General features: G+C 27.8%; 7 protein-coding genes across 7 annotated transcripts; 5 read left to right on the top strand and 2 right to left on the bottom strand.

The window, feature by feature from the left end:
• Positions 1-6,567: 6,567 nt before the first annotated feature.
• On the top strand, positions 6,568-8,094 carry LOC135266763 (NADH-ubiquinone oxidoreductase chain 6-like). The gene is given in 2 exon segments (XM_064358017.1): positions 6,568-6,571; positions 7,607-8,094. Coding segments are annotated over 2 exon segments (492 nt in total).
• A 463-nt stretch (positions 8,095-8,557) lies between these two features.
• On the bottom strand, positions 8,558-11,465 carry LOC135266762 (NADH-ubiquinone oxidoreductase chain 1-like). The gene is given in 3 exon segments (XM_064358016.1): positions 8,558-8,568; positions 9,517-9,952; positions 9,954-11,465. Coding segments are annotated over 3 exon segments (756 nt in total). The 5' UTR covers positions 10,263-11,465.
• A 274-nt stretch (positions 11,466-11,739) lies between these two features.
• LOC135266761 (NADH-ubiquinone oxidoreductase chain 2-like) lies at positions 11,740-14,887 on the top strand. Its single transcript, XM_064358015.1, is given in 3 exon segments — positions 11,740-11,752; positions 13,825-14,755; positions 14,860-14,887. Coding segments are annotated over 3 exon segments (972 nt in total).
• Positions 14,888-15,795: 908 nt separating this feature from the next.
• LOC135266760 (cytochrome c oxidase subunit 1-like) lies at positions 15,796-16,809 on the top strand (the record flags this gene model as incomplete). The annotated part of the gene is given in 2 exon segments (XM_064358014.1): positions 15,796-16,054; positions 16,057-16,809. Coding segments are annotated over 2 exon segments (831 nt in total), but the record flags the coding sequence as incomplete, so codon positions are not given.
• LOC135266759 (cytochrome c oxidase subunit 2-like) lies at positions 16,636-17,380 on the top strand. Its single transcript, XM_064358013.1, is given in 2 exon segments — positions 16,636-16,646; positions 16,677-17,380. Coding segments are annotated over 2 exon segments (696 nt in total). The 3' UTR covers positions 17,362-17,380.
• Positions 17,381-18,378: 998 nt separating this feature from the next.
• Positions 18,379-19,152, top strand: LOC135266796 (cytochrome c oxidase subunit 3-like). Its single transcript, XM_064358070.1, is given in 1 exon segment — positions 18,379-19,152. A coding segment is annotated over 1 exon segment (774 nt).
• A 1,204-nt stretch (positions 19,153-20,356) lies between these two features.
• Positions 20,357-21,163, bottom strand: LOC135266687 (NADH-ubiquinone oxidoreductase chain 5-like). Its single transcript, XM_064357854.1, has one exon. It carries the CDS (start codon positions 21,050-21,052, stop codon positions 20,357-20,359), a length of 696 nt encoding a protein of 231 aa, XP_064213924.1. The 5' UTR covers positions 21,053-21,163.
• Positions 21,164-21,606: the final 443 nt, after the last annotated feature.

Genomic DNA, 21,606 nt, shown 5'->3' with positions numbered 1-21,606 from the left:
ACTTATAATAATGATTTTCTTTCTAAATTAACGCTTAGTTTTTCTAAGCAAAAATAAAGCTTATTTTGTGTTATCTAAGCGTTTTTTCATTTCTACGCAAAAGATCATCTGTGATCTGTGTTTTTAGGCAAGAAATTGTCTAAAATTAATAACTCATTTTAAAACTGAGTACTAAATTTGCTTATATGCAAACGCTTAATTAAGGTAACAGTTTTTTGGTTTCTTGTTTATATCTCGAAAACAGTTACACTTATCAATTTTTATTTTTTTACTAAAATTAAAGCTGATAAAATTTGCTACAAAATAGTTATTTGCATTTTTCTTGTAGAACCAACCATAAGCGAGTTATAGAATTGGATATTAATAATATTTAACAAAAATTTGCTTTAAAATAAAATGTTTGAAAATCTGAAATTAAACTAAATTAATTGTGTTAATATGACGACTAAAAACAACTTTGAAGACTTTGGTGATTTTTATGTCTTTTCCTTTTTTCTCTACTGAAAGGCTAGACCCAATTAATTTAGTTTAATTTCAGTTTTTCAAACATTTTATTTTAAAGCAAGTTTTTGTTGAATATTATTAATATCTAACTTTATAACTCGCTGATGGTTGATCCTACAAGAAAAATGCAAATAACTATTTTGTTGCAACTTTTATCAGCTTTAATGTTAGTAAATAGATAAAAATTGATAGGAGTAACTGTTTTCGAGATATAAGCAAGAAACCAAAAAACTGTTACCTTAATTAAGCGCATGCATATAAGCAAATTTAGTACTATAAGTATTATTATTATTAATGTTATTGTTAATAATATGACGACTAAAAACAACTTTGAAGACTTTGGGGTGACTTTTATGTCTTCTTCTTTTTTCTCTACTAAAGTGTTAGACCCAATTAATTTAGTTTAATTTCGGTTTTTCAAACATTTTATTTTAAAGCAATTTTTTGTTAAAGATTATTTATATCCAACTCTATAACTCGCCTATGGTTCGTCCTACAAGAAATTTGCAAATAACTATTTTGTAGAAAATTTTATCCGCTTTAATTTTGAAAAAAAGATAAAATTTGATAGGAGTAACGGTTTTCGAGATATAAGCAAAAAACCAAAGTGAAAACTGTTACAGTTACTGAACAAAAATGTAATACAGTTTTCAATGTTTGAGACGAAGTCGAAGATGCAGCATTTAAAAACGACTTTAAAGACTTCAGTGACTTTTATGTCACCTCCTTTTTCCTCTAATAAAGTGTTGGACTTAATAAATTAAGTGTATTTTAAATCACAAGACATTTTCTGTTAAAGCACTTTTTTTTTAAATATTAATTATTTTCAATCATATATCTCGCTTATGGTTAGTCCTACATGAAAAATGCAAATAACTATTTTGTAGGAAATTTTGTCAGCTTTAATTTTAGTAAAGAGATAAAAATTGATAGGAGTAACTGTTTTCGAGATATAAGCAAGAAACCAAAAAACTGTTACCTTAATTAAGCGTTTGCATATTAGCAAATTTAGTACTATTAGTATTACTATTATTAATGTTATTGTTATTAATATGACGACTAAAGACGACTCTGAAACCTTTAGTGACTTTTATGTCTTCTCCTTTTTCCTCTACTAAAGTGTTAGACCCAATAAATTTAGTTTAATTTAAGTTATTCAAACATTTTATTTTAAAGCAAATTTTTGTTAAAGAATATTTATATCCAACTCTATAACTCGCTTATGGTTGGTCCTACAAAAAAAATGCAATTAACTATTTTGTAGGAAATTTTATCAGCTTTAATTTTTAAAGAAAGATAAAAATTGATAGGAGTAACTGTTTTCGAGATATAAGCAAGAAACCAAAAACTGTTACCTTAATTAAGCGCTTGTATATAAGCAAATTTAGTACTATTAGTATTATTATTATTAATGTTATTGTTATTAATATGACGACTAAAAACAACTTTGAAGACTTTGGTGATTTTTATGTCTTCTCCTTTTTTCTCTACTAAAGTGTTAGACCCAATTAATTTAGTTTAATTTCGGTTTTTCAAACATTTTATTTTAAAGCAAATTTTTGTTAAAGATTATTTATATCCAACTCTATAACTCGCTTATGGTTGGTCCTACAAAAGAAATGCAAATAACTATTTTGTATGAAATTTTATCAGCTTTAATTTTTAAAGAAAGATAAAAATTGATAGGAGTAACTGTTTTCGAGATATAAGCAAGAAACCAAAAAACTGTTACCTTAATTAAGCGCATGCATATAAGCAAATTTAGTACTATAAGTATTATTATTATTAATGTTATTGTTATTAATATGACGACTAAAGAAGACTCTGAAAACTTTAGTGACTTTTATGTCTCCTCCTTTTTCCTCTACTAAAATGCTAGACCCAATTAATTTAGTTTAATTTCAGTTTTTCAAACATTTTATTTTAAAGCAAATTTTTGTTAAAAATTATTTATATCCAACTCTATAACTCGCCTATGGTTCGTCCTACAGGAAATTTGCAAATAACTATTTTGTAGGAAATTTTATCCGCTTTAATTTTGAAAAAAAGATAAAATTTGATAGGAGTAACGGTTTTCGAGATATAAGTAAAAAACCAAAGTGAAAACTGATACAGTTACTGAACAAAAATGTAATACAGTTTTCAATGTTTGAGACGAATTCGAAGATGCAGCATTTAAAAACGACTCTAAAGACTTCAGTGACTTTTATGTCACCTGCTTTTTCCTCTAATAAAGTGTTGGACCCAATAAATTAAGTGTATTTTAAATCACAAGACATTTTCTGTTAAAGCACTTTTTTTTTAAATATTAATTATTGTCAATCATATATCTCGCTTATGGTTAGTCCTACATGAAAAATGCAAATAACTATTTTGTAGGAAATTTTGTCAGCTTTAATTTTAGTAAAGAGATAAAAATTGATAGGAGTAACTGTTTTCGAGATATAAGCAAGAAACCAAAAAACTGTTACCTTAATTAAGCGTTTGCATATAAGCAAATTTAGTACTATTAGTATTATTATTATTAATGTTATTGTTATTAATATGACGACTAAAAACAACTTTAAAGACTTTGGTGATTTTTATGTCTTCTCCTTTTTTCTCTACTAAAGTGTTAGACCCAATTAATTTAGTTTAATTTCGGTTTTTCAAACATTTTATTTTAAAGCAAATTTTTGTTAAAGAATATTTATATCCAACTCTATAACTCGCTTATGGTTGGTCCTACAAAAGAAACGCGAATAACTATTTTGTAGAAAATTTTATTAGCTTTAATTTTTAAAGAAAGATAAAAATTGATAAGAGTAACAGTTTTCGAGATATAAGCAAGAAACCCAAAAACTCTTACCTTAATTAAGCGCTTGCATATAAGCAAATTTAGTACTATTAGTATTATTATTATTAATGTTATTGTTATTAATATGACGACTAAAAACAACTTTGAAGATTTTGGTGATTTTTATGTCTTCTCCTTTTTTCCCTACTAAAGTGTTAGACCCAATTAATTTAGTTTAATTTCGGTTTTTCAAACATTTTATTTTATAGCAAATTTTTGTTAAAGATTATTTATATCCAACTCTATAACTCGCCTATGGTTCGTCCTACAGGAAATTTGTAAATAACTTTTTTGTAGGAAATTTTATCCGCTTTAATTTTGAAGAAAAGATAAAATTTGATAGAAGTAACGGTTTTCGAGATATAAGCAAAAAACCAAAGTAAAAACTGTTACAGTTACTGAACAAAAATGTAATACAGTTTCCAATGTTTGAGACGAAGTCGAAGATGCAGCATTTAAAAACGACTCTAAAGACTTCAGTGACTTTTATGTCACCTCCTTTTTCCTCTAATAAAGTGTTGGACCCAATAAATTAAGTGTATTTTAAATCACAAGACATTTTCTGTTAAAGCACTTTTTTTTTAAATATTAATTATTGTCAATCATATATCTCGCTTATGGTTAGTCCTACATGAAAAATGCAAATAACTATTTTGTAGGAAATTTTGTCAGCTTTAATGTTAGTAAAGAGATAAAAATTGATAGGAGTAACTGTTTTCGAGATATAAGCCAGAAACCAAAAAACTGTTACCTTAATTAAGCGTTTGCATATAAGCAAATTTAGTACTATTAGTATTATTATTATTAATGTTATTGTTATTAATATGACGACTAACGACGACTCTGAAACCTTTAGTGACTTTTATGTCTTCTCCTTTTTCCTCTACTAAAGTGTTAGACCCAATTAATTTAGTTTAATTTCAGTTATTCAAACATTTCATTTTAAAGCAAATTTTTGTTAAAGAATATTTATATCCAACTCTATAACTCGCTTATGGTTGGTCTTACAAAAGAAATGCGAATAACTATTTTGTAGGAAATTTTATCAGCTTTAATTTTTAAAGAAAGATAAAAATTGATAGGAGTAACTGATTTCGAGATATAAGCAAGAAACCAAAAACTGTTACCTTAATTAAGCGCTTGTATATAAGCAAATTTAGTACTATTAGTATTATTATTATTAATGTTATTGTTATTAATATGACGACTAAAAACAACTTTGAAGACTTTGGTGATTTTTATGTCTTCTCTTTTTTTCTCTACTAAATTGTTAGACCCAATTAATTTAGTTTAATTTCGGTTTTTCAAACAGTTTATTTTAAAGCAAATTTTTGTTAAAGATTATTTATATCCAACTCTATAACTCGCCTATGGTTCGTCCTACAGGACATTTGCAAATAACTATTTTGTAGGAAATTTTATCCGCTTTAATTTTGAAAAAAAGATAAAATTTGATAGGAGTAACGGTTTTCGAAATATAAGCAAAAAACCAAAGTGAAAACTGTTACAGTTACTGAACAAAAATGTAATACAGTTTTCAATGTTTGAGACGAAGTCGAAGATGCAGCATTTAAAAACGACTCTAAAGACTTCAGTGACTTTTATGTCACCTCCTTTTTCCTCTAATAAAGTGTTGGACTCAATAAATTAAGTGTATTTTAAATCACAAGACATTTTCTGTTAAAGCACTTTTTTTTTAAATATTAATTATTTTCAATCATATATCTCGCTTATGGTTAGTCCTACATGAAAAATGCAAATAACTATTTTTCTGTTGCAATATTTTGTTGCAAATTTTATCAGCTTTATTATTAGTAAAAAGATAAAAATTGATAGGAGTAACTGTTTTCGAGATATAAGCAAGAAACCAAAAAACTCTTACCTTAATTAAGCGCTTGCATATAAGCAAATTTAGTACTATTAGTATTATTATTATTAATGTTATTGTTATTAATATGACGACTAAAGACGACTCTGAAAACTTTAGTGACTTTTATGTCTCCTCCTTTTTCCTCTACTAAAATGCTAGACCCAATTAATTTAGTTTAATTTCAGTTTTTCAAACATTTTATTTTAAAGCAAATTTTTGTTAAAAATTATTTATATCCAACTCTATAATTCGCCTATGGTTCGTCCTACAGGAAATTTGCAAATAACTATTTTGTAGGAAATTTTATCCGCTTTAATTTTGAAAAAAAGATAAAATTTGATAGGAGTAACGGTTTTCGAGATATAAGCAAAAAACCAAAGTGAAAACTGTTACAGTTACTGAACAAAAATGTAATACAGTTTTCAATGTTTGAGACGAAGTCGAAGATGCAGCATTTAAAAACGACCCTAAAGACTTCAGTAACTTTTATGTCACCTTCTTTTTCCTCTAATAAAGTGTTAGACCCAATAAATTAAGTGTATTTTAAATCACAAGACATTTTCTGTTAAAGCACTTTTTTTTTAAATATTAATTATTGTCAATCATATATCTCGCTTATGGTTAGTCTTACATGAAAAATGCAAATAACTATTTTGTAGGAAATTTTGTCAGCTTTAATTTTAGTAAAGAGATAAAAATTGATAGGAGTAACTGTTTTCGAGATATAAGCAAGAAACCAAAAAACTGTTACCTTAATTAAGCGCATGCATATAAGCAAATTTAGTACTATAAGTATTATTATTATTAATGTTATTGTTATTAATATGACGACTAAAGACGACTCTGAAAACTTTAGTGACTTTTATGTCTCCTCCTTTTTCCTCTACTAAAATGCTAGACCCAATTGATTTAGTTTAATTTCAGTTTTTCAAACATTTTATTTTAAAGCAAATTTTTGTTGAATATTATTAATATCCAACTCTATAACTCGCTTATGGTTGATCCTACAAGAAAAATGCAAATCACTTTCTTTAAAAATTAAAGCTGATAAAATTTCCTACAAAATAGTTATTCGCATTTCTTTTGTAGGACCAACCATAAGCGAGTTATAGAGTTGGATATAAATATTCTTTAACAAAAATTTGCTTTAAAATAAAATGTTTGAATAACTGAAATTAAACTAAATTAATTGGGTCTAACACTTTAGTAGAGGAAAAAGGAGAAGACATAAAAGTCACTAAAGGTTTCAGAGTCGTCTTTAGTCGTCATATTAATAACAATAACATTAATAATAATAATACTAATAGTACAGCATAATTCCTGCCAAAATCATTGACCCTGAAACAGGGGCCTCAACATGAGCTTTAGGAAGTCACAAATGAACAAAAAACATTGGAATTTTAATAAAAAATACTATATTAACCAGTAAATAAATAAATAAACTATTTACTACCCCAGATAAATAAAAATAATGTAAAGAATAAAATTTCTCATAACAAAAAAATAAAGAAATCATTATTGGTAAAGAAGCTAATAAAGTATAAAATAACAAATAAACTCCAGCTTGCAAACGCTCCGGCTGATACCCCCAACCAACAATTAAAATTAAAGTTGGAATTAAACTAACCTCAAAAAAAATATAAAAAATAAATAAATTTAAAGAACTAAAAGTTAAATATAAAGATAATATCAACACCAATACCACAAAAATAAAAAATCCAGTTCAACTATTATTTAAATAAATCTTTTCTCTTGCCAACAATATTAATCTACAAATTCAAAAACTCAAAAATAACATCATAAAAGAAAGTAAATCCCTCCCAAATTCATAAGAAATTCTTGAAAACAGCCCCCTGAAAGAAAACCTAAAAATAAATAAAAAAGAAACAACAAATCAAACTAATTGATTTAGTCAAAAACTCCCTAAGAAAGTTAAAGGAATCATAAATAACAAAACAAACAAAAATTTTATCATAAAACCCTAAACCTCTGAAAATAATCATTCCCATGACTACGAATCAAAGAAACCAAAATAGAAAGACCTAATACTCCTTCACAAACAGTAAAAGTTAAAAAAATCATCGAAAAAAAATATTCATTCCCTAATATCCTCAAATACAAAAATATTACTAAATAAAGTGACAAAACAACATATTCCAATCTCAATAATATCAACAGTAAATGCTTACGTTTCAAGCTAAATATAATTAGCCCACTAAAAAACATAAGTGTCAAAATAAATTTAAAAATTATCATTAGTTTTTATAATTTAATCAAAATATTAGTCTTGTAAACTAAAAATAAGTAATACTTTAAAAACATCAAGAAAAGATAAATCTATCTATCACTAATCTCCAAAATTAATATTTTAATTAAACTACTTCTTGAAATCCTAGCCTTAATCATATCCTTGAACATTACCTTATCAATAATTTTCATCTTCCTTAATCACCCCCTCTCCGTTGGCTTAATTCTGCTAATTCAAACAATCTTAATTAGATTAATTTCAGGAAACCTAATCAGATCATTCTGATTCTCATACATTCTATTTTTAATTATAATTGGGGGAATACTTATTTTATTCATATACATAACCAGAATTGCCTCAAACGAAAAATTTCAACCTAAATTAATTGTCATTTTTCCCCTTATATTAACAATTAACCTTACTATTCTTATTCAAAACAAAACAGAAAGATTAATTTTAAACAACGAAATCATCCCATTCAAAGATAACTCAATTATCCAATTCTCATTAATTAAATACGCCAACTTTCCTGTCATAATTATTCTTATTTCAATAATCCTTTATCTTCTAATTACTCTTATTGCTACAGTCAAAATTACTGAATTCAAGCAGGGGCCCATTCGACAAATAAACTAATGAAAACTCCAATACGAAAATCATCTCCCCTAATTAAAATTGTGAATAATTCGCTGGTAGACCTTCCCTCCCCGTCTAACATTTCAACTCTATGAAACTTCGGATCACTTTTAGGACTATGCTTAATAATTCAAATTATTACAGGAATCTTCCTTGCAATACATTATTGTCCTAATGTAGAAATAGCATTTAATAGAGTAGCTCACATTTGTCGAGACGTCAACAACGGATGGTTGATTCGTACACTCCACGCAAACGGAGCCTCTTTTTTTTTCATCTGCATTTATGCCCATATTGGCCGAGGAATATATTATAGATCTTACAACCTAATTCACACATGAATAGTTGGTGTAACAATCTTATTCCTAGTAATAACGACAGCCTTTCTTGGCTACGTTCTACCCTGAGGTCAAATATCATTCTGGGGAGCAACTGTAATCACTAACCTATTATCAGCAATTCCTTACTTAGGGACTTCAATTGTTCAATGAATTTGGGGGGGATTCGCAGTTGATAATGCCACTCTAACCCGATTCTTCTCATTCCATTTTCTCCTTCCATTTATTGTTTCAGCAATAGTAATAATCCATCTCTTATTTCTTCATCAGACAGGATCAAATAACCCACTAGGCCTAAATAGAAACATTGACAAAATCCCATTTCATCCTTATTTCTCCTTCAAGGATATTGCAGGATATCTAATTATATTAATGATCTTAATCAACTTATCTCTCCTAGACCCTTATATACTAGGAGATCCGGATAACTTCACTCCCGCTAATCCACTAGTCACACCAGTTCACATTCAACCAGAATGATACTTCCTTTTTGCCTATGCTATTCTTCGATCAATTCCTAATAAACTAGGGGGAGTAATCGCCCTAGTTATATCAATTGCAATTCTCTACATTTTACCATTCACAGGAAAAAAAAAATTTGCTAGAAATCAATTTTATCCTTTAAACAAAATCTTATTCTGAATGTTAGTATCTACAATTCTACTTCTTACCTGAATCGGAGCACGTCCAGTAGAAGATCCCTTTATCTTAACCGGCCAAATTCTCACTTTTACCTACTTCTTATTTTACTTAGTTAACCCACTTACATACACTCTTTGAGACAAAACATTATTTAATTAACTAATGAACTTGAATAAGTATGTATTTTGAAAATACACGAAAGAAATTTAAATTTTCTATTAGTTTATACTAAATTTTATTAACTAAATTAAAAAGACAAACAAAAACACCTTAAAAAGAAAGAAATAAATTAAATAATTTAATGAACAAGGAAGAAAACTCTTCCAAGCTAAATACATCAGTTTGTCATAACGAAACCGTGGCAAAGTCCCCCGAACTCAAATTCAAAAAAAAGAAACTAATACTAATTTAATAAAAAAAGAAAAAGAACTTAAATTAGCACCCAAAAACAACATGACACACATTATCCTTATAAATAAAATACTTGCATACTCTGCAAGAAAAATCAACGCAAAACTCCCTCTACTGTACTCCACATTAAACCCAGAAACAAGCTCTGACTCACCCTCAGCAAAATCAAAAGGAGTACGATTTGTTTCTGCTAAAGCAGAAATCACTCACATTAAAGACAATGGTAAACATATAAAAATAAATCAACAATTATTCTGAAAAATCATTAAATCGATCAAATTCACTCTTAAAATTAAAAAAATAAAAGACATTAAAATTAATCCCAATCTCACCTCATAAGAAATAGTTTGTGCAATTGCACGCAATCTTCCTAATAAAGCAAAAGATGAATTAGAAGATCATCCAGCCAACATAACAGTATAAACCCCTAATCTAGAAACCGATAAAAAAAATAATAAAGACAAAATTAAAATTTAAATAAACAGATAAAAAAGGTATTATTATCCATAATAGTAAGGCAACAAAAAAATTTATTACAGGAGAGATATAATAAATAGAAAAATTAGAATATATAGGAAAAGTTTGCTCCTTAGAAAACAACTTAATTGCATCCCCAAAAGGCTGTAATAAACCCAAAAAACCAACCTTATTTGGACCCTTACGAACCTGAATATACCCTAAAACCTTTCGTTCTAATAAAGTTAAAAAGGCCACACCAATCAAAACCCCTAAAATTAAAACCAATATAGATAAAAAAATTATAATAAAATCCTTCATAATCAATATTACTTGTAACAACGTTACATAAATAGATTCTAAATCTATTGCACTAATCTGCCAAAATAATTAACTTTATTCAAACTCCAAAATATAATTTTAACATCCGGTCCTTTCGTACTAGAACATTAACATAAATAAAAGATAGAAACCAACCTGGCTCACGCCGGTTTAAACTCAGATCATGTAAAATTTCAAAGGTCGAACAGACCTAATATTTTAGCTTCTACACCAAAAATTAATTTTAATCCAACATCGAGGTCGCAAACTTTTCTGTAAATATGAACTTTCAAAAAAAATTACGCTGTTATCCCTAAGGTAATTTAATCTTATAATCCAAAATTCAGGATCAATAAATCACTAATCAGTGTAAAAACAAAAAAAAAGTTAAACCAATTTTCCTATCACCCCAACAAAATTCTCTAAGCTTTCAAGGAAAAGAAAACTTTAATACCAATAAAAACCTAAAAAATAAAACTCTATAGGGTCTTCTCGTCTTTTTAAAAAATTTAAGCATTCTCACTTAAAATTCAAATTATAATACAATTAGTCAGAGACAGTTAATTTCTCATTAAACCATTCATTCCAGCTTCTAATTAAGAAACTAATGATTATGCTACCTTTGCACAGTCAAAATACTGCGGCCATTAAAATCCTCATTGGGCAGGTCCGACCTTAAATTATATTCAAAAAGCCATGTTTTTAATAAACAGGTGAAAATTCAATTGCCGAGTTCCTTAAACTAACCTAGTAAATAAAAATTAATTTTACAATAAATTATACTAATTTTATCATTATTACTCATAATTCTTCATTATTTAAGAAATTCTGATAAAAAATCTAAATAAACTTCAAATCACACTGATAGATTAATTAATTATAACATACTAAAAATAATGGAAAATTCTAATCCTACAAACTAATCAATGACAATCTTATTATAGAAATCCTTTCATAAGCTTATCCCTACAAAAATATATTATTTTAATCATAAAATAAAAAATTATAATTATAATAAAAAATAAGTAAATTAAATTTATTTCTCAGAAAACTAGATATATTTAAAAACGACTAACGTTTCATTACTAAAATAATATTATAAGTACTTTTTCTACAGTAAAAAATATATTATTTTAGCTCTTTTAAATTCGAGACAACCAATTCCTTGACCCCAACTTAATAAACCCTGATACCAAAGGTACTAGAAATTAGCTATGCTTCCTAATTAAAAAATTAAACCCTTTACAGTACATTTCACTATAATTAAAAAAATTTTTTCAAAAAAAATTAATAAAAACAAAAATCCTTCTTACAGAAAAAATAAACACAGTAAATAAATAATAAATTTCTATCAAATTAAATTGAATCTCACAACTCTCCTTTTAATGTAAATAAAATGCTTTTACCAAGCTCTAATTTGCTCATTCCAGGCTCATTTTCCAATAAGCCTACTTTGTTACGACTTATTCCATTTATAATGAAAGCGACGGGCAATATGTGCATATTTTAGAGCTAAATCACTTTACATAAATAATAAAATTACTATCAAATCCAATTTAAATTAAATTTTAAAATTAATAACCAAAAATAACTTTAATGTAACCCATTTTAACTTTAATATAAACTACACCTTGATCTGAATTACTTTCTAATCCAACATTACAAAAATTACAATTCTAATAAAATTTTTATAAACGACGATATATAAATTTTTAACTAAAGTATTAATTATCGTGGACTATCGATTAAAAAACAGGTTCCTCTGAAAAGACTAAAATACCGCCAAATTCTTTAATTTTAAAGATCATAACTCATAATAATTTAAGTTCTTAATTTTACATTTTTAATAATAGGGTATCTAATCCTAGTTTACAAATAAATTTCTCAACTTCAGAAACAAATAACAAACCATCTAAAGACTTTAAATTTCACCTAAAAAGTCCTCCTCCAAATTTTCTAATTATTACTTAATTGAACTAAAAAAAATTAACTCGCCTAATTTGTCTAACCGCAACTGCTGGCACAAATTTTGTTTACACTAAATTAAATTCCTAGTTATAAGTTCACTTAAAAACTAAATCTACATACTGATTCAAAAATCTATTTAAAATCTTTTACGCATATACTTACATATACAAAAATTAAATAATTAATTTCAAAGCTATGATAAAACTTTTCTTATAAAAAAAAAAATTCTAACTTAAAGACAATCCTCCCTAAAGAATGCCCGCTTACTTAATTTTGCCCCCCTAAGCGGGCTTAGAAAAATTATTTCTAAAACATATAAATATTAATGAATTTTGCTTAATTCTAGAAAAATTAAATTTATAGTAATCAACCCCTTTGTCTTAAAAATTTTATTAAATTATAAGACATGATTAAAATAACTAAATCCTAAAATAAATCAATTAATACTTAAGTAATTAATAATTTCAAATTGAACCATATGCACTAATATAAATTAAACCCCTCTTATTTTATTTACCCCTAATTTTAAATAAAATAATATTAATTTAAATTAAAACATAAAATTCATTCTTAATTACTTTTCCATTTAAAAACAATTTTTCCCTAAGTTTCAATTAAAAAGATTTAGCTTAATTCCTTTTCTTAAATTTAAACTTTTTATAAAAAAATTAAATTTCTAACTCAATAAATTAGTATTTACTTAATTTTGCAAATTTTCTAGAAATATGAATGTAATGAAGTTTAAATTTTAGATAAATTCTTCAATTCAATGAAACTTAAATAATAATGTAGGAAAGAGGAAATTTTTTTTTTTTTCTATAAAATATTTATATATTATTATTAAATATATTTATTATTAATAATCGCTATTATATTTAAATATTTAATCTTCGTTTAATGATTTATAGGTTTTTATGGTTACATATTTATAGATAATTATATATATATAAATATTTAATTAATAAATAAAAGAGACTTAATACTAATCATATTCAACAATAATCGGATTTTCCTTTCACTTAGCAAGCGATGGTTAATCCTGGGATAATTATAGTTAAATAAGAATATCCAATTTATTAAATACGTTATATATTCATATAAAATTATTAATAATATATAACTTTTATTAATTATATAAAAATTATATATAAAGCTAATTATTACATTCTAATATATAATTATATTATATATAAATCAATGCTTATCATATATATAATTATATATTTCATGATAATTAAATAAGTTTTAATGTAAACACCTTTTTTTATGAAATTTTTTAGAGAAAAATTGCCATCTTTGACATTTATTTATGTTAATTAAAATTGAGGAAAAATTGATGATGCAAAAAAATGCAATTTTCGTGAATTTTCTAAAAATTAGACTTCAAAATAATAACTAAAGCAAAATTCATTAAATTGAACTTATAAAAGTTACGAAACTTTTATTACAAATAAAGTTTTAATGAAGTGCCTGAAAAAGGATTATTTTGATAGAATAAATCATGTAAGAAATTACCTTCATTATACTTGATAGAATTAAACCACCCCCTAGAGTATCAAAAACTCTAATACATCATATACTAAAGTATAAAAAGATAAGCTAATCAAGCTATTAGGTTCATACCCTGCTAATGAAAGTAAAATCTTTCTCTTTTTAATAAAAATATATAAAATTCTTTTCCTAAACTCTATAGTTTTAGGAACCCTTATCTCGATCTCCTCATATTCATGGCTAAGAATATGAATAGGACTAGAAATTAATCTGTTATCGATTATCCCCCTATTTTCGAATAACAAAAACATTTTCTCGTCTGAATCAGCTTTAAAGTACTTTATTACTCAAGCCATGGCATCTCTTATCCTCCTAATAGCAATTTTATTATTACTATTTACAAACGAATTTATTCATCCCCTAATAAATTCAAGAATAAAAGTAATAATAGACTCAGCTTTATTAACAAAATTAGGAGCCGCCCCATTCCACTTTTGATTCCCTGAAGTAATTGAAGGATTAAGATGAACTAACTCATTTATCCTGCTAACATGACAAAAAATTGCCCCTATGATTCTTTTAATAAACAATAAAATCAACAGAAAATTGATTATTATAATAATCGTAATTTCATTAATAATCAGAACAATTAGAGGAATAAATCAAATAAGAATTCGTAAAATCCTTGCTTACTCTTCCATCAATCATATCGCCTGAATACTATCAACCCTACTAATCTCACTATCAACATGACTTTTCTACTTCCTAATCTACTCAATCATCAACATAAACATCGTATTCATTTTAAATTCAACCAAAACTTTTTTCGTAAACCAAATAAATAATATTCTATCGAAAAATAAATTAGTCAAATTTACATTTATAACAAACTTCTTGTCACTAAGTGGACTACCACCATTTTTAGGATTTCTCCCCAAATGATTAGTAATCAACTGATTAGTATCAAATCAATTTTCAATAATTGCCCTCGTTCTAATTATTTTTACCTTAATCATAACATTCATCTATACTCGGTTGATTCTATCTTCGCTAACGATTAGAACAAGAGAAATAATAACAAAAACAGAAATCCCCAACAATATCACAATTATTTTCATCAATACAATCTCACTTCTAGGGCTAGTATTTTGCACTTTTTCATTTAACTTAATGTAAGGATTTAAGTTAAATCAAACTAACAACCTTCAAAGTTGTAAATAGAATATTTCTTCTAAGCCTTAGGCTTAAGAAATAATTCACCCCTAGATTTGCAATCTAGTGTCATAATTGACTATTAAACCTTGATAAAGGAATTCTCATTCGTCTGTAAATTTACAATTTACCGCTTAATCTCAGCCACTTCAACTAACTGAATAAATGATTATTTTCAACTAACCACAAAGATATCGGAACGCTTTACTTCATTTTCGGGGCATGATCAGGAATAGTAGGCACCTCATTAAGACTCTTAATTCGAGCAGAATTAGGAAATCCTGGTTCCCTAATTGGAGACGATCAAATTTACAACGTAATTGTTACTGCCCACGCATTTATCATAATTTTCTTCATAGTAATACCAATTGTAATTGGAGGATTCGGAAACTGACTAGTCCCTTTAATACTAGGAGCCCCTGACATAGCATTCCCCCGAATAAACAACATAAGATTCTGATTACTTCCCCCATCCCTATCACTTCTTCTCATAAGAAGAATTGTTGAAAGAGGGGCAGGGACAGGATGAACCGTTTACCCACCCCTTTCATCCAACATTGCTCACGGAGGATCCTCTGTTGACCTTGCTATTTTTAGACTTCACTTAGCAGGAATCTCATCAATTCTTGGAGCAGTTAATTTCATTACAACAGTAATCAACATACGACCCCAGGGAATAACCCTTGAACGAATACCCCTGTTCGTTTGAGCAGTAGTAATTACCGCAATTCTACTTTTATTATCCCTTCCTGTCTTAGCAGGGGCTATTACTATACTCCTTACAGATCGAAACATTAACACATCATTCTTTGACCCTGCCGGGGGAGGTGACCCAATTCTTTACCAACACCTATTCTGATTTTTTGGACACCCAGAAGTATACATTCTAATTCTTCCAGGATTTGGAATAATCTCTCACATTATTAGACAGGAAAGAGGAAAAAAGGAAGCATTTGGAACACTAGGAATAATCTATGCAATAATAGCAATTGGTCTTCTAGGCTTTGTTGTATGAGCCCATCACATATTTACCGTAGGTATAGACGTTGACACCCGGGCCTATTTCACCTCAGCCACAATAATCATTGCTGTTCCAACTGGAATTAAAATTTTTAGATGACTGGCACTCTTCACGGAACCCAAATCAATTACAGCCCTTCCATAATATGAGCACTAGGATTCGTATTTCTATTTACAGTAGGAGGCCTAACAGGAGTAATTTTAGCAAATTCATCAATTGATATTATACTTCATGACACTTATTATGTAGTAGCACACTTCCACTACGTTCTTTCTATAGGAGCCGTATTTGCTATTATAGCAGGATTAGTTCATTGATTTTCTTTATTTACTGGTTCCACACTAAATCCAAAATTATGCAAGGCACAATTTCTAACCATGTTCATTGGGGTAAACCTAACATTCTTTCCTCAGCATTTCTTAGGCCTGAGAGGAATACCACGACGATACTCAGACTACCCAGACGCATACACTTTATGAAACATCATCTCGTCAATTGGATCAATCATTTCATTAATTGGCGTCATATTTTTCATTTTTATCCTCTGAGAAGGATTCACCTCCTCACGGAAAACCATTATCCCCCTTAACATAACATCCTCAATTGAATGGCTACAAAGACTACCTCCTGCCGAACATTCTTACTCTGAATTACCAATACTTTCATCTAAGTAAATCTATTATGGCAGATTAGTGCAATGGATTTAAACCCCATTTATAAAGTAAATTACTTTTTTTAGAAATAGCAACCTGAAAATTATTAATACTCCAGGACAGAGCCTCTCCACTAATAGAGCAACTTTCATTCTTTCACGATCACACTTTACTAATTCTAGTAATCATTACTATTTTAGTAGGGCAAATAATAACGGGACTATTTGTTAACAAATTAATCCACCGATTCCTCTTAGAAGGACAAATAATTGAATTAATCTGAACAGTTTTACCAGCAATCACATTAATTTTCATTGCACTCCCGTCATTACGACTAATTTATATTCTAGATGAAACTAACAATCCAACCATTACAATTAAAACAATTGGACACCAATGATACTGGTCATATGAATATTCAGATTTTAAAAACATTGAATTCGACTCGTACATAATTCCTCAAAATGAAATAAATAACTTTAACTTTCGCCTGCTAGACGTAGACAATCGAATAACAATTCCATTCCTTTCACAAATTCGAATTCTAGTGTCAGCAGCCGATGTAATTCACTCATGAACAATTCCATCCTTAGGAGTAAAAATTGATGCAACCCCTGGACGTCTCAATCAAACTAGATTTATTTCAACCCGATCAAGACTAATATATGGTCAATGCTCAGAAATTTGTGGGGCAAACCACAGTTTCATACCTATTGTAGCAGAAAGAATTGCTCCATCTTATTTCATTAAATGAATTTCAAAGATAATTCAATCATTAGATGGCTGAAAGTAAGCACTGGTCTCTTAAACCACATAATAGTATACTAACAAATACTTCTAATGGACCCCCCCCCCAAAAAAACCCCCTCCCACCACTCCGGCAAGAACTTAGTTAAGAAATAATATTAGTTTGTCAAACTAAAGTCAACGTAAATATGTTAGTTCTTTATCCCTCAAATAGCTCCATTAAATTGATTAGTACTTATGATTATTTTCATTAATATTATAATTATATTTAACATAACAAATTATTATTCTTTCATTTATCCAGTTCAAAAATTTAAAAAAACAGAATTAAATAAAACAACAATTAATTGAAAATGATAGCAAATCTATTCTCAACTTTTGACCCTTCAACGAACTGAAACACTTCAATAAACTGGACAAGTATTGTAATTGGAATTTTAATTATTCCCCCTTCATTTTGATTAACACCATCACGAAATAATATTTTATGAAATAAAATTTTATTAACTTTACACAAAGAATTTTTAACTCTTCTTGGGCCCAAAAACAAAACCCTTACACTCATCTTTATTTCATTATTCAGATTAATTCTATTTAATAATTTCTTAGGGCTATTTCCCTACATTTTCACTGGAACCAGGCACATAGTAATAACTTTATCATTAGCTTTACCTTTATGGTTAACTTTTATATTATTCGGGTGAATTAATAATTCCATTCACATATTTGCCCACCTAGTTCCTCAGGGGACACCACCAATTCTAATACCTTTTATAGTGTGCATCGAAACAATTAGAAACCTAATCCGACCAGGAACATTAGCCATTCGCTTATCAGCAAATATAATTGCAGGTCATTTACTAATAACCCTTTTAGGAAACACCGGAACAGCAATATCAATCTATCTTGTAAACATCCTTATTATTATCCAAATCCTTCTTCTAACCTTAGAATCAGCCGTGGCAATCATTCAATCATATGTATTTGCTGTTTTAAGAACCCTTTACTCAAGAGAAGTAAACTAATGACAAACAAAAACCATCCCTATCACTTAGTAGACGTAAGACCATGACCTATTATAGGTTCAATCAGAGCATTAATTACCATATCCGGAATCGTAAAATGATTTCATTCATTTAATAGAACCCTGTTATTAATCGGGCTATCATCAATATCATTAATTATATTTCAATGATGGCGAGATATTTCTCGTGAAAGAACCTTCCAAGGGCACCACACATTCACTGTTACAATAGGGCTTCGGTGAGGAATAATCCTATTTATTACATCAGAAGTCTTTTTTTTTATTTCCTTCTTTTGAGGGTTCTTTCACAACAGATTGGCTCCAGCAGTAGAAATTGGAATAACATGGCCGCCCAAAGGAATTGAAACATTCAATCCAATTCAAATTCCTCTTCTTAATACCCTAATTCTTTTAACCTCAGGTCTTACCGTAACGTGAGCTCACCACAGATTAATAGAAAACAATTACAAGCAAGCCACTCATGGGTTACTACTCACAGTAATTTTAGGATTCTATTTTACGCTTCTTCAAGGATATGAATACCATGAATCTTCCTTCTCAATTGCTGACGCAGCTTATGGATCATCATTTTTTATAGCAACTGGATTCCATGGACTCCATGTAATCATTGGAACTACATTTCTACTAGTATGTCTAATCCGACACTTAAATAATCACTTCTCCCAAATCCATCATTTTGGATTTGAAGCCGCAGCCTGATATTGACATTTTGTTGATGTAGTTTGACTATTCCTTTATATCTCAGTATACTGATGAGGTAGATAAATACTTATATAGTATAAAAATTATATTTGACTTCCAATCAAAAGATCTATAAATAGTATAAGTAATTCATATTTTAATTTTATTGGCTCTAATTATTATTGTTATCAGAACACTGTTAATTGTAGTCCTAAACCTAACTTCAAAAAAATCATCCCTTGACCGGGAGAAAAGATCCCCATTTGAGTGTGGATTTGAACCTAAAGCCTCAGCCCGACTACCATTTTCCCTTCATTTTTTTTTAATTGCTATTATCTTCCTCATTTTCGACGTAGAAATTACTCTTCTTTTCCCTCTAATTGTATCTCTCAAATTTAATAGAATAATTTCCTATACGCCAACTCTTATTATATTTCTATTAATTTTATTACTAGGACTATTTCATGAATGAAATCAAGGAGCTCTTGGCTGAACAAATTAGGGTAATAGTTAACAAATAACATTTAATTTGCATTTAAAAATTATTAGCCAAGCTAATTTATCTTAAATAAGAAGCAAAATATTTGCATCTAGTTTCGACCTAGAAGTTTGATCCATGATCCTTATTTTTAATTGAAACCAAAATAGAGGTATGTCACTGTTAATGACAAAATTGAATTAACTTCCAATTAAAGAAATATATAAAAAATAAGCTTCTAACTTAATAATAAAGCATTCCATGTTTATATTTCTATTTATATAGTTTAAAAAAAACATTACATTTTCAATGTAAAAATAATTTCTAATTTATAAATACTTAAAAACAAAAAGTATCCCTAATATCTTCAATATCATGCTCTAATTATAAGCTATTTAAGTAAATTATAAAAATAATTATCAATCACACAATCATTAAAACAAAAAAAATCTTAATACTGTTATTCATAAAAATCTGAGAAATTTTAGAGCCCTTGACAATCACACTAAAAATACCTTGACTACCTAAAACTTCAGACCAACCCTGATCTAAAGACTTATATAAAAATGAACCCCCAATAATAGGATAGTAATTAACCCCCAAAGTAGAAATTACAGGTATATTTCATATATTAGCCAAAAACCATGACAATCCATAATTCTTAAGTGACAACATGTTGTATCTAATAAAAAACTTTGATAACTCGTAACCAATTCAAGCCCCTAAAATAACCATTAATAAAGTAAAAATCTTCATAAACAGAGGAAGAACAATCACATAAGGGTAAGGAAAAATAATTCATCTTAATATTCTTCCTATAAAAATAACCAGAAAAATTAATCCACCCATTCCCTTAATCATTGTAACTCTACCCTCATACACACTATTCAAAGATAAAAAATTGAATCTTCCTACAAATGAATAATAAACCAAACGAAATCTGTAACAGACAGTTAATCCAATTGAAATATAAAAAATTAAGTAAACATACAATCTTAAGTAACCCATTCTCATAATTTCAGCAACCAAATCCTTCGAATAAAATCCTCTTAAAAATGGTAACCCACACAAAGATAAATTTCTAATATTAAAATAAACACAAGTCATAGGTAAAAACTTAATAAAACCCCCTATATACCGAATGTCTTGAAAATCCCCAACTCTATGAATAATATTCCCAGCACATATGAACAGCAAAGCCTTAAATAAAGCATGAGTCAACAAATGAAAGAAAGCTAGTTCATATCTTCCTAAAGACAAAATTATCATTATTAAACCAAGCTGTCTTAAAGTTGACAAAGCAATAATTTTCTTTAAATCAAATTCAAATCTTGCCCCTAATCCAGACATAAACATTGTTATTCTAGAAATAAATAATAAAAAATATATCAACCCCTCATTAAAACAAAAATTAAAACGAATTAATAAATAAACCCCTGCCGTTACTAAAGTAGAAGAATGAACCAAAGAAGAAACTGGTGTGGGAGCAGCCATTGCTGCAGGCAATCAAGAAGAAAATGGAATTTGAGCTCTTTTTGTTAAAGCAGCTAATACCACCAAATAAGAAATTACATTTATATAGAAATCACCCTTCGACTGAAAAAGATAAAAAACATAATTTCAACTCCCATAATTTACTATTCATGCAATAGCCATCAACAAAGCAACATCCCCGATCCGATTTCTTAAAGCAGTAAGCATACCTGCATTAAAAGACTTAACATTCTGATAATAAATCACTAAACAATAAGAAACTAAGCCTAACCCGTCTCATCCTAATAAAATTCTAATCAAATTAGGTCTAACAATTAAAAATATTATAGAAAATACAAATATAACCACTAACATAATAAATCGATTTAAAAAAATATCTCCAACCATATACTCACGTCTATAAAAAATTACTATTCTAGAAATAAATAATACAAATCTCATAAAAAGAAAGGTCATTCAATCAAATAAAAAAGTCATAACAATTCTTCTAGAATTAATTATTAACAAATTAAACTCCAAAAATCAGGTTAACCCTACAACAATAAAATAAATCC

Source organism: Tribolium castaneum, chromosome 7 (assembly GCF_031307605.1).
Source record: "Tribolium castaneum strain GA2 chromosome 7, icTriCast1.1, whole genome shotgun sequence".
NCBI classification, from domain to species: domain Eukaryota; kingdom Metazoa; phylum Arthropoda; class Insecta; order Coleoptera; family Tenebrionidae; genus Tribolium; species Tribolium castaneum.
Note: the sequence above shows the minus strand (reverse complement) of the source record. Positions and strands in the feature narration are given on the sequence as shown.